Source organism: Crocodylus siamensis, chromosome 8, assembly GCF_052110815.1.
Source record: "Crocodylus siamensis isolate JL-2025a chromosome 8, ASM5211081v1, whole genome shotgun sequence".
Classification (NCBI taxonomy): Eukaryota; Metazoa; Chordata; order Crocodylia; family Crocodylidae; genus Crocodylus; species Crocodylus siamensis.
In genome coordinates, this window is record NC_143402.1 from 15,605,777 (window position 1) to 15,620,498 (window position 14,722).

Sequence of the window (14,722 nt, forward strand, 5' to 3'; positions counted from 1 at the left end):
CCTTCTCACAGAAACCAATGATGGTGGTCATTCATCTCTGCCTCTGTACAGCAAGTTTAATTTTCCACTGTTAAAAAAAAAATGGTTTTCAACAAGTCTGCACTGAAAGCATTGAACCAAATAAACCAGTAATAAAATAGAGTAAGATTATCAACAAAATTCTGCTTTCCTTGTTTCCATACAGAGGCACGGCAGATGGAGCTGGGCAAAGAAAAATACAACACATATGCAATTATTCTTCATAAAATCCTGCTGTGCCAATAGGTTCCAGCATGTATCAGCTAAATTTAAATTAGTCTCTACCTTAACATTAATTGAAATCAATTAACCAAATTATTTTCATTACAGAAATAAATCAAGAAAGAATGTTATGTCTTCTGACTCATGTATCGATATTTTAAAGATTGCTTCTCACTGTCCAGCACATTCAAGCAAAAGCACTGGACACCTCAGCAATAACTTGAACATTGCTAGTAAGTTTAGTTACTAGGTTATTAGCCTTTTTAATCGTGCACCTTTTCCCACAAAAATAGTCCAGCAAAATTTGAGAGTTTGTACTAAGAGACAAGCTGATTTTCTGCCCTGCAGAGAAAGACCCTGCTTGGATTTTTGCTCAACAGTATAGTAGCTGTTGCATTACTATTCAGGCAGCTGAGGGAATCAACTGACTTAATGATTAATTGTTCTTCACTGCAAAGCTTTTAATGATTTTCTCTGCTTTTCAATAGTTTTGATGTTTCACTAATCAAGTTAACCTTTCCTAAGGCAATTTTGCTGTCAGCTGGCTGCTTCTGGTTTCTCTCTTCCTAGTTCAGAGTCTTGGAGACTCTGTAGCTCTCTCCAAAATCATAGATCCACTCATGGAGACCAGTCTTCAGCTTCAGTTAAGCAGGAAAGGGTGCATGAGTCATCTTAAGATTAGGATTTGTCCCTGCTCTAGACAGCTTTAACTCTGAAAAAAAAAAAATTCCTTCATTCTGCCTTCCAAAAAAGAAGGTGCATATTATATTCTGGGGTATGTTGTATGTTTGAAAATATGGTAATTCAAAAAATGTTACTGAGTTTTGGATTGGAAGAAAAGATGCAGTGTTGGTACTGTGCTGGGAAAAGTTGAGTATCCCAGATGGATTCTGGGTGGGAAATTCTGCTGGGAGGCTCTTCTTATACTCCAATAATTAAGGCTAGCTGCAGAAAGCATTGAGAGGTCACTAGAAAGCATGGTGCCCAAGTAAGCGTTACTGAAATCCATAAAACACGGTAGTTTATTTATGGCTTGTATGAGTGAGGAGCAAAGAGCCTGACTTTTTCTTCCTGGTGTTTGAGATACTTTATGACACCTAATAACTAAATGGGTGGACACTTTCTATGTGTGCAATAATTCTAATGACTATTGTCTAAAGGAAGCTTTTTAAAACCAGATTTAATTCTTCTCGCTCACCTGTATAACTGTGGCTTCCTAGTATGTTCCAAGTATATTTAGTGGAGCTCTTTTACTGGATGAGCCTCAGGTCTCAGAAGCAACTTGAGGCGTAGAAAACATTTAGGTATATTGGCTCCGACATGGGTAGAATGGTTATACCACGGAAGAGCTATTACTTGAATTTTTCCTACATCTCAAAACAAATCTTGCACATAGCAGGGATTTATTTCTCTCTCTCCCCTCTCCCCCCCACCTCACCATTTACAATCGTTTTTGTTTCTATTAACCCTTCAGCTTTCGCATAGGGGAAAATAATTAAACTTCTGAAAGTGACAGAAATGCAGTTCATCTGAAAGCTGCTTCACATAATTGCAATCTAAACAGATTCACTAGCTGCTTTATAATTAAAACTTCAGCTTTATGGATTAAAAGCATAAAAATTTGACATGATTTTTTTAAACATCTATTTTGGATGCCTTGGATTGACATTTAATTTTTGTAGTACTGTCTGGCATGTGTTTGTGCTAAATTAGCTGACAAACAGAGCTGTGGATAAATGCAAAAGCCTTTCATCTGCCTTCCAAGTTACAAGCTTATGAGCCCAGGAAGAAAAATAATCAAATGCCCTGCTTTCTGTTGAACAAGTAGGCATTTCTTTCCATTCATAAGAAAACACACTTTGTCAGTGGTTAAGGGGCATAAAGTCAGTTAAAGTAACTGTAGAATTGCTCTGAAACTGGATTTATGATAGCCAAGGGCAAGGTCGGATGAGGCTGGCACACTGATTGGAACTTTCCTAGGTGGCTGCCTGTTGAACACTTCTGATCGCAAAAGTAACTTAAAAAAGCGAGCCTGTTGTATAACAACAAAGTTATGCCTGCCTGAGTCTGTAGGCACAATAAACCTGGGTGAAGAACCCCAGCTGATCTTAAATAAGCACTTACCTAGGGGCCTGCAAAAGTGTAGAGGCCAATACTTAAGTATTTAACCCAGGGCTGTTCAATTGGGGTTCATTTGCAGCACCCAGGCTCCCCCTGGCAGCGACTCCCTGCATTGCTTTGGTTGCTGCAGCAGCTGGAGTCACCAAGCTTCCTCTCCTTTTTCTGTCTTTCACTCTTGCACCCTTGTCCCAAGTAAGTCAGGGGGAAGGGAGTCAACCATGGACCTGTGTGCCCAGTGCAACAGAAAGGGTGCTGCCCACCTGCATGCAAAGTGCAGCAGTGGGGAGAGGGGAAGGGCCCAGCCCATGTGGTAGCAGGGGTGCTTATACCTGGCAAAGTGGGGCATGGCCCAAAATGGTGCAGCCCCTGGCTGCTAATAAGTTGGACAGCCCCAGTTTAGCTGCTGAGAAAAGATCATGGCAAGATCTTAATAGAATTTATTTTCTATCTGCTGTAAATGGTATTTTCTCCTGGTGCTGCAGGTGGGGGATGGATTGCTTTGGCTGTAAACAGAAATTGGGAATTTCAAGAATGATGTTTGACAAGAAGACATACACATTAATCTGGGAAAGAGGAAGATGCATACTCTTGTGCAAGCGTTGTGTGTAAAGGGAAAAAATAACACTGAACATAGTGTTAATATTTTGAATTGAACACGTTCCAACGTAAATGCACTCCGAAGGTTAGATGTAGTACACCTCCATTCCATGACTGAAGCACTGTGACAAGGCTAGAGAATTGCATTGGCAAAATAACCCGTCTATTTGTTTTTAGGGGTCAACCTGTTCCCCTGAGCACTACCGGGGGTTACAAGGAACAATGGCCGTAAGTTGACTGAGAGTAGGTTCAGGCTAGATATCAGGAGGCACTACTTCACAGTCAGGGTGGCTAGGAGCTGGAACTTACTTCCAAGGGAAGTGGTGATGGCTCCTACCCTGGGGGTCTTCAAAAGGAGGCTAGACAGCCCCCTACCCCAGGGTCATTTGACCCCAGCATCCTTTCCTGCCCATGGCAGGGGGTCAGACTTGATGATCTGCTTAGGTCCCTATGGACAGTATTCACCTATGGAACCTTTTCATGTTTTACATTTTAATTTGCTGGTTTTCTTATTTAATGTAGCGGTCCATGCTGATTCTAGCCATCTCAGGATATTTTTAAAATAGATTCTCAATGTTCTAGCATCCTGTTGCCTGTCACAGGACTTTAGACCTGTAAACTTTAACTCTTTCTGCTCCATGTCAGCCTCCTAATGCACCCTGTTGCCAACCATGCAAATGCAAGTGTGAACATGCAGACACAAGCACATGGTAAGGATAGACACATGAAAAATTGGTTTGTGTATTTTTAACTGGTGTGAAGCTGGGTAAATACTATTGTCTGCATGTGACTATTGTGTTTTTCTTGGACCTGACCTATGTCTAGTGGGAGTCTTTCCGTTTTCTGTTTTAGTTTTTAACAAATAGTCTCCCTATTTGTGCTCTTCCTCTCACTCCATCTCCTCTCCCTGTTGTTTTCATTGATGGCCAACAATTCCCTATCAGCTCTTTGTTCATGTTAGTAGGAAGCAGAAAAGAGGCTCCTTATTACTCAGCACTGCCAGAAGAAAGAGAGAGAGTCAGGTAGCAACTGGAGGGAGCAAGACGAAGTTTTGTTCACACTATATGGTCATGCTTTGAAGCACACACTGCTCTTTAGCTGACAAAGGATACAGAATAAAATGGAAGGAAAATGGACAGGAAGTGGCAAGACAAGGGAGCAGATAAAAACATAATGAAGAACCAGAATGGTCTTGTGAAGGTACTAGTTTGAGTTCAGGTCCAGAGTTTGCACAGATGTCCTGTGTGACCTTGGGCAAATTAGTGAACTTCTCTGTGCCTTGGCCCCCTTTCTGTACAATGGGGAAAACTGTACTCCTTTTACTCTATACTTTGAAGGGTGTTTCAATACTATCACATTGGGTTGGGCCCTTCTCTAATTATTTTTAAGTGGCCAGCATCTCTCTAACCAAATAACTTTTAAAAGCTTTACATTTAGAATACACAGTATGATTTTTTTTTTTGAAGCTCTGGCCTTTCTTTTTTTTTTTTTGCATTTGGCATGAGACATTAGGGCCCATAAACATAAGATTAAACACTCATCTTGACTTTTCAGATCATCTATCTTTCCATCAGTGAAGTTTTTATTAAACTATTCATCATTAAACTTTTTATTTTATTACTTGTGTGTATAAACTTGTACGATAGTTGAGATACACTCAGTCTCACTCCACTGATGTTAACAGTTCTACTAGGGATGAATTTGGAGCAATGTGCCAGTATTATAGAGTTTTACAGCATCTCTAACAGCTTTACTTTCTTATTGCCTGCACTTAAAAATAAAGTTAATTTGTTTTAAACAGTTTCTGCAAAAGAAGACATGGCTATATTTTATAGACAAGGAAAGTAAACTGCAGTATCCATAGGTAGACCTAGACTAGTGATGTAAAGGATAAAGTAAAATTATCGCTTATCTAGGCCCTGGTTGAGCAAAGCATTTAAGAGTATGTTTAACTTTTGATAGAGTTTAAGGAAACACTTAAAGTGAAGCATGTTTTTAAACAGTTTGATTAATGAAGATGGATTTATGTGGATGCTTATGCTATGCTGAATCAGCATGCTAAAAGAGATTCCTTCATCTCCTACTTTTTTCTTTGAGGGTCCCTGTTCAAACCTTGGTGGTTATTGTTTTTACTGTGAGGCACTGGCAGGGCCTTCTGTTCCACGTGAGCTCCTAAGAATTTTCTAGTTGATTTAGTGCAATTAGAAAGGATCCCTGTGTCTGTTTTTAGATGAGAATATATTTCCATAAGCTATCCTTTGCATCCCAGTATTTTGCACGTATTAGTAGGGCCTAAATTTAATCCATTATAATAGCTATCCTAGAAATACACATGCCACACGCTATACCGAGATAGGAAAAACAAGCAGCCCCACACCAGATACAAGCCTCAGCTGCTCATAGGAAATATCCCACTTAAGCAGTTTATTGCATCTAGCTGATGATTCCCTCTGTTGACATATGATATGTCTGTTTACAATGGATATCAAGAAGGTAATAAATTAGTGAAAGGAACAGAAGAAAGGTGGATAACAGGAACGATACATTTGGCTTAGTATTTTGTCAGTTATAACACCTAGCTCTTACTCAGTCTTTTCTCTAAGTCTCAAAGCACTTTAACAGAAAAGTGAGTGGAGAAGTGGGATACTGAGCAACAAAAAGGATGTACCCAATGCCTTCTACCAGGACAGTACTAGTCTACCTGGATGTACTCAATGCCTTCTACCAGGACAGGGGGAGAACTAAGTATAGAATCAGCTCTCCTAAATTCCAGTCCAGCACACTATCTGTTAGGCCACTCTGTCTAGTAAGAGATTGGTGCACACGGACTACGTAACTTAGATCATACATTTCACAGACCAAGAACTGTATCTTCTGATTTGGCAGCAGAGAAGTTAGAAGATAAATGGTAACATGAGCCTGAGCTAGATTTCACTGAAATTAGTGGGAAATAAGTAACATAACCCTGCTATTAGCTCTTGGGCTCAGGGCTTTATTTTTTAAATATTTTAAAGCTTTCCAAAGTCGGTCATGTGTTACTAATGAGTGACCCTCCTGCATTACACTAATATTTAGATAATTGAGATCACTCTACTGACTACAGGGTTCATTTGAAGTCTGATTGGTATTTTTGTGTATGCACACAGAAATAATTTGTGGGTTGAAAAGTCACAAACTCTTTTGGGAATTGCATTTTTCACTTTCATTTTTTTTTTTGCTGAAATCATCTTGGTTTTAATAAAAAGTCGGTAATATATTTCCTCTTGATACCATGTACAATGAGCCCTTAATCAATCTGAAGCTCTAGTAAAAAAATTAACTGGTTATTTCAAAGGTCTTCTTTTGTTCATACCAATAAAAAGTAAGGGTTTTGTTACTGCTGCTAAGATTTCAAAGGGGGGGGGCAATTGTGGTTGTTTTTATTATATGTCTCCTTACAATCATGCTTTCCCGTTCTAATGGGCTTCTAATTAACTCAATACCAAGATTAAGATTTAAGGCCTCTAATCTACTCTATAAGGCCTTTCCAGGAGATATTAAACAAACTGGTAAAGCAACAAATAAGTGGATCTCACATCTGCATGTATTTCACTCAGTATTTACATACCATAACTTTAATTGCTTTTCTTTCATCAGTTTATGCCTTTGGTCAGAGCGTTCATTCTTCATGTTCCTGGTCCAGAGAAGGTTCCCTATCACACATAATTCTGTATTTAAACAGTACACCAAAACCCTTCCCATGGGAGGCTCCAAAACTAGGTGAAAATTCTGTTCCTTCCTTCCAAAGCAGTTGGAAGACTTTTTATCAAGAATAATGCAGAATAACCTTTCATTTTACGTGTAGGAGATGCCTACAGGTTTTTGGCTGCCCCGAACAACCTAGACCACGTCCATGTTCTTCTGCTACCTCAGTCATGCACAATACAAGTTACTGCTGCAGCGAGCAACTCTGAGTTATTTTTACCTTTCATGTCCTTGTGAATTGGGTAGTAGGGAAGTTAGCAGAGGGTACAGAAGTCATTACTGAAGCCAAAGATGGAATTTAGGAGTTCTTACAGACAATTTTCCTTTGGAGTGGAAATTATTTCAAGGAATGTATCAAGGTTGTTATAGAGAGCTCCCCTAGTGTCCTTGACACTTGGTGGTTTAATAATGACAGAAGGCCTATAGCGATAAACCAGGGGTGGGCAAAATGTGGCCCAGGGGCTGGGTGTGTCCCACCAGGCCATTCTATCCAGCCCGTGGGGCCCCTAAAAAATTTAGAAAATTAATATTTATGTGCCCTGGGCTGCCTGTCATGCGGCCCTCGATGGCTTGCCAAAACTCAGTGAGTGGCCCTCTGCCCAAAATAACTGCCTGCCCCTGGGATAAACTCTTTGGGGCGTGGATAACCTTTGTTATTGTATCTCAGTACACTCCCGACTGAAATCTCTAGGCCCTTCTGTAATACAAACAAGAGTGAGATCAGACCCATTTTCAAATCTTTATTATTAGTAGTTTGTCTCTGTATTCATCCTTAAAACTGAATGTGCTTGCTTCTGACCACTAAAAAGATGACACTACTTAATGTTACAGTACAAGGAAAGAGCTGGCATATGTGATGCAAGAAGTCAGAAAGTACAAACTTGCGTTAAACAGCGACCTGCTGAAGACTTGCAGCAAGAACCAGCTCAGAGTACAACATACCCTCACTGTGGGCACTGCCTTTGTGGTAAGCTCTATAAAAATGAGACAGCTCTCGAGTCATCTTGGTATAAAATCTTAACTACCTTGACAACATCCCCTTAATCCACAATTCTACCTAGTTCACATGCAATCCCTGTCCTTTCTATAGAACGAAAAGGCCATACCTACAAAGTCTGGCATCCAAGGTAAAGGCCACAGTGGCAACCTGTTCTCACCCTGCACACAGATCTGGGGGGCACCCCAGTGCCTGGAGTGGTTGCCCCATGTTGCTACAGCACCCACAAATGTTGTGTGCCTCCCAAGGCTGGGGGGCACAGGCAGCGGTGGGGTGGGGTGTGGAGGGGGTGAGTGGGAAGCTCCCACAGGTGGCCGTGGCAGTGTCAGCAGCAAAGGCGGGGGGTGGCGAGTGTTGACGGGCGCCGCTGGTGGAGAGTGGCCAGGAGGGCGGTAAGCAGCGACCACTTGCAGGCGCCGCCAGCAGCATCGGCAGTAGCCACCCATCTCGGGGGAGGGGGGTGCACGTGTGGCCAATGGCGGCACCCACGTTCACGTCTTAGCAGCACTCCACCCAGCCCCAAACCAGCCCTGCTTGCGTCTAGGCAGCTTCCTGGGGTCAAAGTTGCAGAAAGGGACCCGTTCCGCCTCCAACCCCTCGGACGTGCAGACGTCAGGCCTGCCCACGTGAGCAACCCCCTGCAGCCGCGCGGGCTCAGCCACCGCCGGACACCGGCCGGAGCTCCGGCTCCCAACCCGCCCTCCTTCCCCAGGGGCGGGGGGCGAGGGGGTAGGGGGCTGCTCAGCACGTGACCGGAGCCGAGGGGGCGGGGCTGCGTTCCCGCGGCCTTTCGCACCGCCCCCACGGGCGGGGCGGGGCGGCGCAGCCAATCAGGGGGTGGGCGGGCGGGCGAGCGGCTGCCGGGCCCGGCGGGGAGAGGCGGCCCCCAGCGGCCGTTGAGGGGGGCGGGAGCGGAGCCGGGCCGGGCCGGGCCGGGCTGCGCCGCGCCGTACGCACGCACGGGGCCTGCCCCGCCCCGCCCCGCCCTGCCGTGAGGGGGGTGTCGGCGGTTCTGCTTCATGTGGCGCCCAGCCATGGCCCGCTACAGCCTCGGCGCCGCGCTGGACTGGCTGTACGGCGGCGTGGACCCCAGCTTTGAGGGCAACGGCGGCCCCGAGTGCGCCGCCTTCCTGTCCGGCCGCCAGCGCCTGCTGGAGAGCCTGGTCTTCCTGAGCCTGGGCGTCGCGGAGGCGCTGCTGGCCCTGCGGAGGATCCGGCGCCTGCCCGGCAGGGAGGAGGAGGAGGAGCGGCTGCTGCAGCGGGCCCCGGTCCCGCACGAGAGCCTGAGCAAGAACCTGGTGCTGGCGGCCCTGGCCCTCACCTTCGGGGTGGAGGTGGGCTTCAAGTTCGCCACCAGAACCGTCATCTACCTGCTCAACCCCTGCCACGTGGTGACCATGATGCAGGTGAGGGCGTGGGGGGACGGTTGGGAGGGAAAGGTGACTCCAAGACGACCTCCCCCACGAGATTGTGTACCCAGATGGGGGGGGGGCGCATGCATCACTCTTCCACCCATCGAATCTGTATCCCTGGCGCTCGTCTTAGCCCAGATTTGGGGGTTGGCATGGCTTGATCCCTGTAGAGAAGCAAATGAATCTAGCCGTGCGATTGCGTAATGTTTTAGGGGAACGAAGCCCTCTGTGATTGCGCTGTCCATCCCTTCGTTCCCTTTGCTGTACGGAGAGGCACCTAAGCAAATTGCCTGGAAGCTGTTTGGCGGCTCAGCTCCCAGAGCTAGTCTGCCTCAGCCTGCAACTCAAAGCAGGGTTTTCACTGCTTGCATTGATGATTTGTCAAGTTGGACCTTGGGTCACTCTTGTGTCACACCGGGTCAGAGCGACCTGTTCCTCCCTCGCTCGCAGCCTCCAGCACTTCAGGTCTAGGAAGTTGTGATTTGGCAGCTGTGCCCTTCGCCCCAACGCTCAGAGGTGACTGGTGCCCCTTGTCCTCCAAGAACATGTCCTGTCCTCTAACTCCGAGCTTCTATCACCTCTGGTGGCAATGAACGCCACGCTGTGTGAAAAAAGTTTCCTTTGTGTTTGTTTTAAATTGACTACCTGCTCGTTTCATGTTGTGACGCCTAGTTTGGGGGCTGGACTCTATGATATTCCAAGGTCCCTTCCAGCCCAGATGTCTATGAAATACGAAATCTTGTCTGGTGTGAGACTAGTCAATAATGAATTCCTGTTTGCTTTCTTTCCATCATTTAGTATTTTACGAACACTTACCGAACAGGCTTTGCCCCTTTAGACTCTCCTCACATGGAAGTCCCTCTGTCCTATAAGGATTGTGAGCTGCCCTGGGAAGTGATCAGGTTTTGTGGGCCAGGTCCTGGGTCCCTCTTTCAGCCTGAAATATAAAGCAAGCAGCCAGCCAGTCCTTACAGAAAGTCATCTGTGAGGATATGGATGGGAAAATTGGGTGAGAGGCTGAGATGCTCTGTCAGGGAGGATGTTGTAACAGCAATCCCTTCAGGCATTAAAACATCTAGAATGGAAAAGGTTGTGATCAAAAGATTAAAATAATAGGATGCGCATTTTACTCTTGTCTTTAGTTCTGACATGGGCATAACTTTTGGCATTTTGAGAAGTTGCCTTGATTGCACCGGGGCCACTTTGACTACATCAAGTCAAGTGTGTCTGTTTTTGTGGGAGCAGAGCACTTGTTTCCATCCTAAATTTATTTAAGTGAGAAAATGAAAACAAATCGGGCATCTTGGTTCTCATGCACCAAGCCTGCACTGGTAGGGTTGCAAATGCACAGGGGATTTGTTTTTTTGAGGGGGGCATTAAGATACAAATAACAAACAAACAAACAAACCCCAAAACAACCCTGTTCCTATTGGCAATGCTGAGGGAGTTCCCTCAGCATCCAGCTTTCTCCTTCTTTGTGACATTAAAAAGGATGGCTCTTCGGCAAATATCAGGCATATGGCAGTTTATTAACATTTGATTTATATGCTAATACCTGCCTAATTAATTTCTGTATGAACTAGGTTTTCATGATCAATGAATTGGCATTTAATGAGAGAGGAAAAAATATGAAGCTTGGTTGGAAAGAGGAAATTGTAGCTACGTTTGAACTGACCAAGCCCTCACTTGCAAAAAGCCAAAAGTGAAGAGTTCTACTGGTTGCTTTCAGTGACCTGGGAAATCCTGCTCTCATTGACGTCAGCAGCAGTTTACATTTATTTGAGTGGAAGGAGGCCTTTCAGAACTCAAATTATAGGGTTGGAATGGACCTTGAGGCTCCTTTCATTCAGCCCCTATCAAAGGTAGTTACTTATCCAGCCACTTTAAAGAATCTTCAATAGTAGTTCTTATAAACTTTTTTCTGAGCATTCTGGTCCATTGTTCTACTTTTGCATCTCAGGAAAAATATCCTAGCTGTAATGTAACTCTGTTGCTTTTTTTCTGCTTTCTGTGGCAATGGAGAATATTTTTTCCATTTTCTTTATGGAACCTTTGAAATATTTGAAAACTACTGTCATGTCTCCCCTTAAACACTCTCTTGTGCAAACTAAACATGCCCAGTTTCCTTCAGCCTTTCCTCATATGCCTTGCATTTCAACCCCCTGTATTATTTTCATTGCATATCCCCTGAAACCGCTCCAGTGTTTCACATATTTCTTAAGTGTGGTACCCCGAAGTGGGCACAGTAGTCTAGCTGGCTAGAATGGTACTGTTACATTTCCTGTGTAACACAATGTTTCTGTTAATGCAGCCCCAAATTGCTTTTACTTTCTTGTAACAACTCTCAACAGCCAACTCCTGAGCTTGTGTTTCTTTCTGCTAGAACCCATTTTTGTTAGTCTTGTGGCCAGCACATTGGATGTTCCTCATTCTCTGTTTATGCATTTATTTTTTTTCTTTATCTGAATACCTCATGTCTGTCTTTTAATTTAATTTTGTCTGTAGTCTTCCTTGTAATCATGAATTCTCTCCAGTCATGATCCACTCCTCTCCAATTTTTGACAGCCTTCACTTCTGTGACTAGTTGATACTTTTGGTTTGAGCTCTCTAGTTGTTGCCTCAGCTTTCTGCAACAAATTGGTCCTTATCGTAAGGTCTTACTGATGTTTTATATTTTTGCTTTTCCCATGGAGATCAGAGAAGTCTTACACAATTATTGCCCATTTAGATCTTAATTACTTTATTTCCCCAAATATAAGACAATGTTCCCCCCTCACCCCATTTAACATGTTGTGGGGGAAAGCCCCTCACATTGGAGCTGAGTGCAAGATGTGTGGGGTGTGGCAGGTGACTGCTGAACCTCTGACTCTGGCCCCAGTTTGGCTGCAGCTGTGACCCCAACCCTGGCACCACTGGCCCTTTTGCTATCTTTGCCCCTCTTCCCCCACCACTACTTCTGCCACTTCTTGGCTGTAGTTGGGTTCTGGCCTTGCTCCAACCCTGGAACGTGGAACACATGATTGCTCTGGACTCAGCTTGGCCCAGTAGCTGTGGTGCCATTGAGAAAAGCTTAGATCTGAGTTTCAACATTTGGAGCAGGGCTGGAGTTGTCAGTGCTGCAAAAGCTGCTGTAGGGCTAATCTAGGGCCAGGACAGCCATGTGCTTTGTGCCCCAGGCTGAGAAGCCAGAACTGGACGATGAGGAGGGGTTGGGGGCAGAAGTAGCAGGAGGACCAGGTGCCATGGGGTGCAGGCATGGAGCAGGGCAAGTGGTAGAGGACATGTGGGGGCAGGTGCTGGGGAAGCATGTGCTGGAATACATGGGCACAAGGGGATAGGCAGCAGGAAGGCAAGTGTGGGGGCAGGACAGCCCCCACCAGGGGAGACACCTTGTTGGACCTGGTGCTGGCTACTGGCAATGACCTGGTGAGGGGGCTGCAGGTGCTCGACCACCTGGGCAACAGCGATCATCGCCTGCTGGAATTCGCCATCCAGTGCAAGGTGGCAAAGGCCTACAGCAAAGCAGCAGCCCTAGCTGGACTGCAATGAGCTAAGGAGAATAGTTGGAGAAGCACTGAAGAAGAGTGGTCGCTCCTTAAGGAGACAATCCTCCAAGCCCAAAGGGAGGTAATCCCAACACGGATCAAAGGGAGCAGGAGGGCGCAAAAGCCCCCATGGCTCACCAAAAGCATCTGGGAATGTCTCCTAGGTAAAGGGAGGCACACACTCAATGGAAAGGAGGGGCCATCACCAGGGAGAATTATACTGCAGTTGCTTGGGGATGCAGGGGGGTATTCAGGAAGGCCAAGGCAGAGATGGAACTGGGACTAGCTTCCCGGATCAAGGACAACAAGAAGTCCTTTTTTAAATACATAGGGGGCAAAAAGAAGGTCCTGGGTAGTGTGGGGCCCTTGCAGGACGAGTTGGGAAATTTGGTCGTCACACCAGACAACAAAACTAACCTATTTAATGATTTCTTTGCCTCCATTTTCCTGAGCAGAGACCGGAACAGCAAACCACACTCTGGGCCCCCCTTAGACCACAGGGCACTTAGGCCAAGGGTTAGTGAGGAACTAGTTAGGGAACTTCTGGAGGGACTGGATGTATTCAAATCAGCTGGTCCAGATGATCTCCACCCCAGAGTGCTGAGGGAATTAGCTGCGGTCATTGCTTTCTCTACCATTGCAGGACCCCAGGCATGGCTTTATGAGCGCTCATGATGCTCTGGTATGGTGCCAGAGGACTGGAAGAGAGCCAATGTGGTTCCCATCTTCAAAAAGGGGAGGAAGGAAGACCCGGGAAACTGTAGGCCAGTTAGTCTTACCTGAGTCCTGGGCAAGCTTTTTGAGAGAATTATTCTGGCACATGTCCACGAGGGGCCAGCAGGGGAGATTATGCCTAGGGGCAACCAACACAGGCTCGTTAGAGGCTGGTCCTGTCAGACCAACTTGGTGGCCTTCTACGACCAGGTCACCAAATCCTTAGATGCAGGGCTAGTAGTGGACATAGTTTTCCTGGACTTTCAGAAGGCCTTCGACACTGTCTCTTACTCCGTTCTCATTAAGAAACTGGGAGAGTGTGGTGTTAATACCTACACAGTCAAATGGGTCGCCAACTGGCTGGAGGGGTCATTTTCAACTTGGAGGGATGTGGACAGTGGGGTCCCCCAGGGCTCAGTCCTCGGGCCCGCGCTGTTCAACAGTGTTCACAGTGACTTGGATGACGGGTAAAGAGCACCCTGTTCAAATTTGCTGATGACACTAAGATGTGGGGGGATGTGGGTATGCTAGAAGGGAGGAATAGGCTGCAGTCAGACTTAGGTTACAGGGATGGGCAGATGAGAATAGGATGGGATTCAACACTGACAAGTGCAGGGTGCTGCTAGGTTCTGGAACCAACTTCCAAGAGAAGTGGTGCAGGCTCCTACCCTGGGGGTCTTTAAGAGGAGGCTGGATGAACACCTTGCTGGGATCGTTTGACCCCAGTACTCTTTCCTGCCATGGCAGGGGGTCAGACTCGATGATCTGCTCAGGTCCCTTCCGACCCTACCAGCTATGAAACCATGACACAACACAGGTGTCAGAGGCCAAGGTGTTAGGCCACTTGATCCCCCCTGTTGGAGGCCTCATTGCTTTCTCTGCCACAGTTGTGGGGTGACAAATTTAAAATGACCCTCCAATAGTTGGATTCTGTATATGGAAAATATACAACACATTTTTCATATACAGAATCTAATTATTGGGGGGGGGGTGTCTTAAATTCAGGGTCATCTTAAATTCAGATTAATCTTGGATTTGGGTAAATCTGATATTATTACCTGCTTTAAGAATGCCTCTTCCTGACTTTTTGGTCTATAAAACCCACAGTGCCTCTCCCTTAACAGCACCTTGATTCTTTCCTTATATATCTTTGCCCAGCTGTGTTCAGCCAGCAGATCTTTTTCACTTCCTCTGGGATTCTACAGCAAGTGCTTACGCTTTTGGGGCATTGCATTGTCTAATTTTGCAGAGTCAGGGGTTAGAGGGTGGGACTTCTGGTCCCAAGTTGGTGACCAGAGGCCAGGGCACCTGTCAAGGGGTGGGGCTACCCTTGTGGCCCTTGACAGTTTGCC

At 45.8% G+C, this 14,722-nt stretch overlaps 1 protein-coding gene across 2 annotated transcripts in view; it reads left to right on the forward strand.

Moving 5' to 3' along the window:
• The first annotated feature begins 8,553 nt into the window (after nucleotides 1-8,553).
• TMEM164 (transmembrane protein 164) overlaps nucleotides 8,554-14,722 on the forward strand; it is a 101,554-nt gene continuing 95,385 nt past the window's right edge. For both annotated transcript variants that reach the window (XR_016443990.1, XM_090061404.1), the window contains exon 1: nucleotides 8,554-9,105. Coding sequence is in view for 1 of the 2 variants with exons in the window: in XM_090061404.1 (XP_089917530.1) it covers nucleotides 8,719-9,105 (387 nt within the window). In the remaining variant the exon portion in view is untranslated. The remainder of the gene's footprint in view (nucleotides 9,106-14,722) is intronic.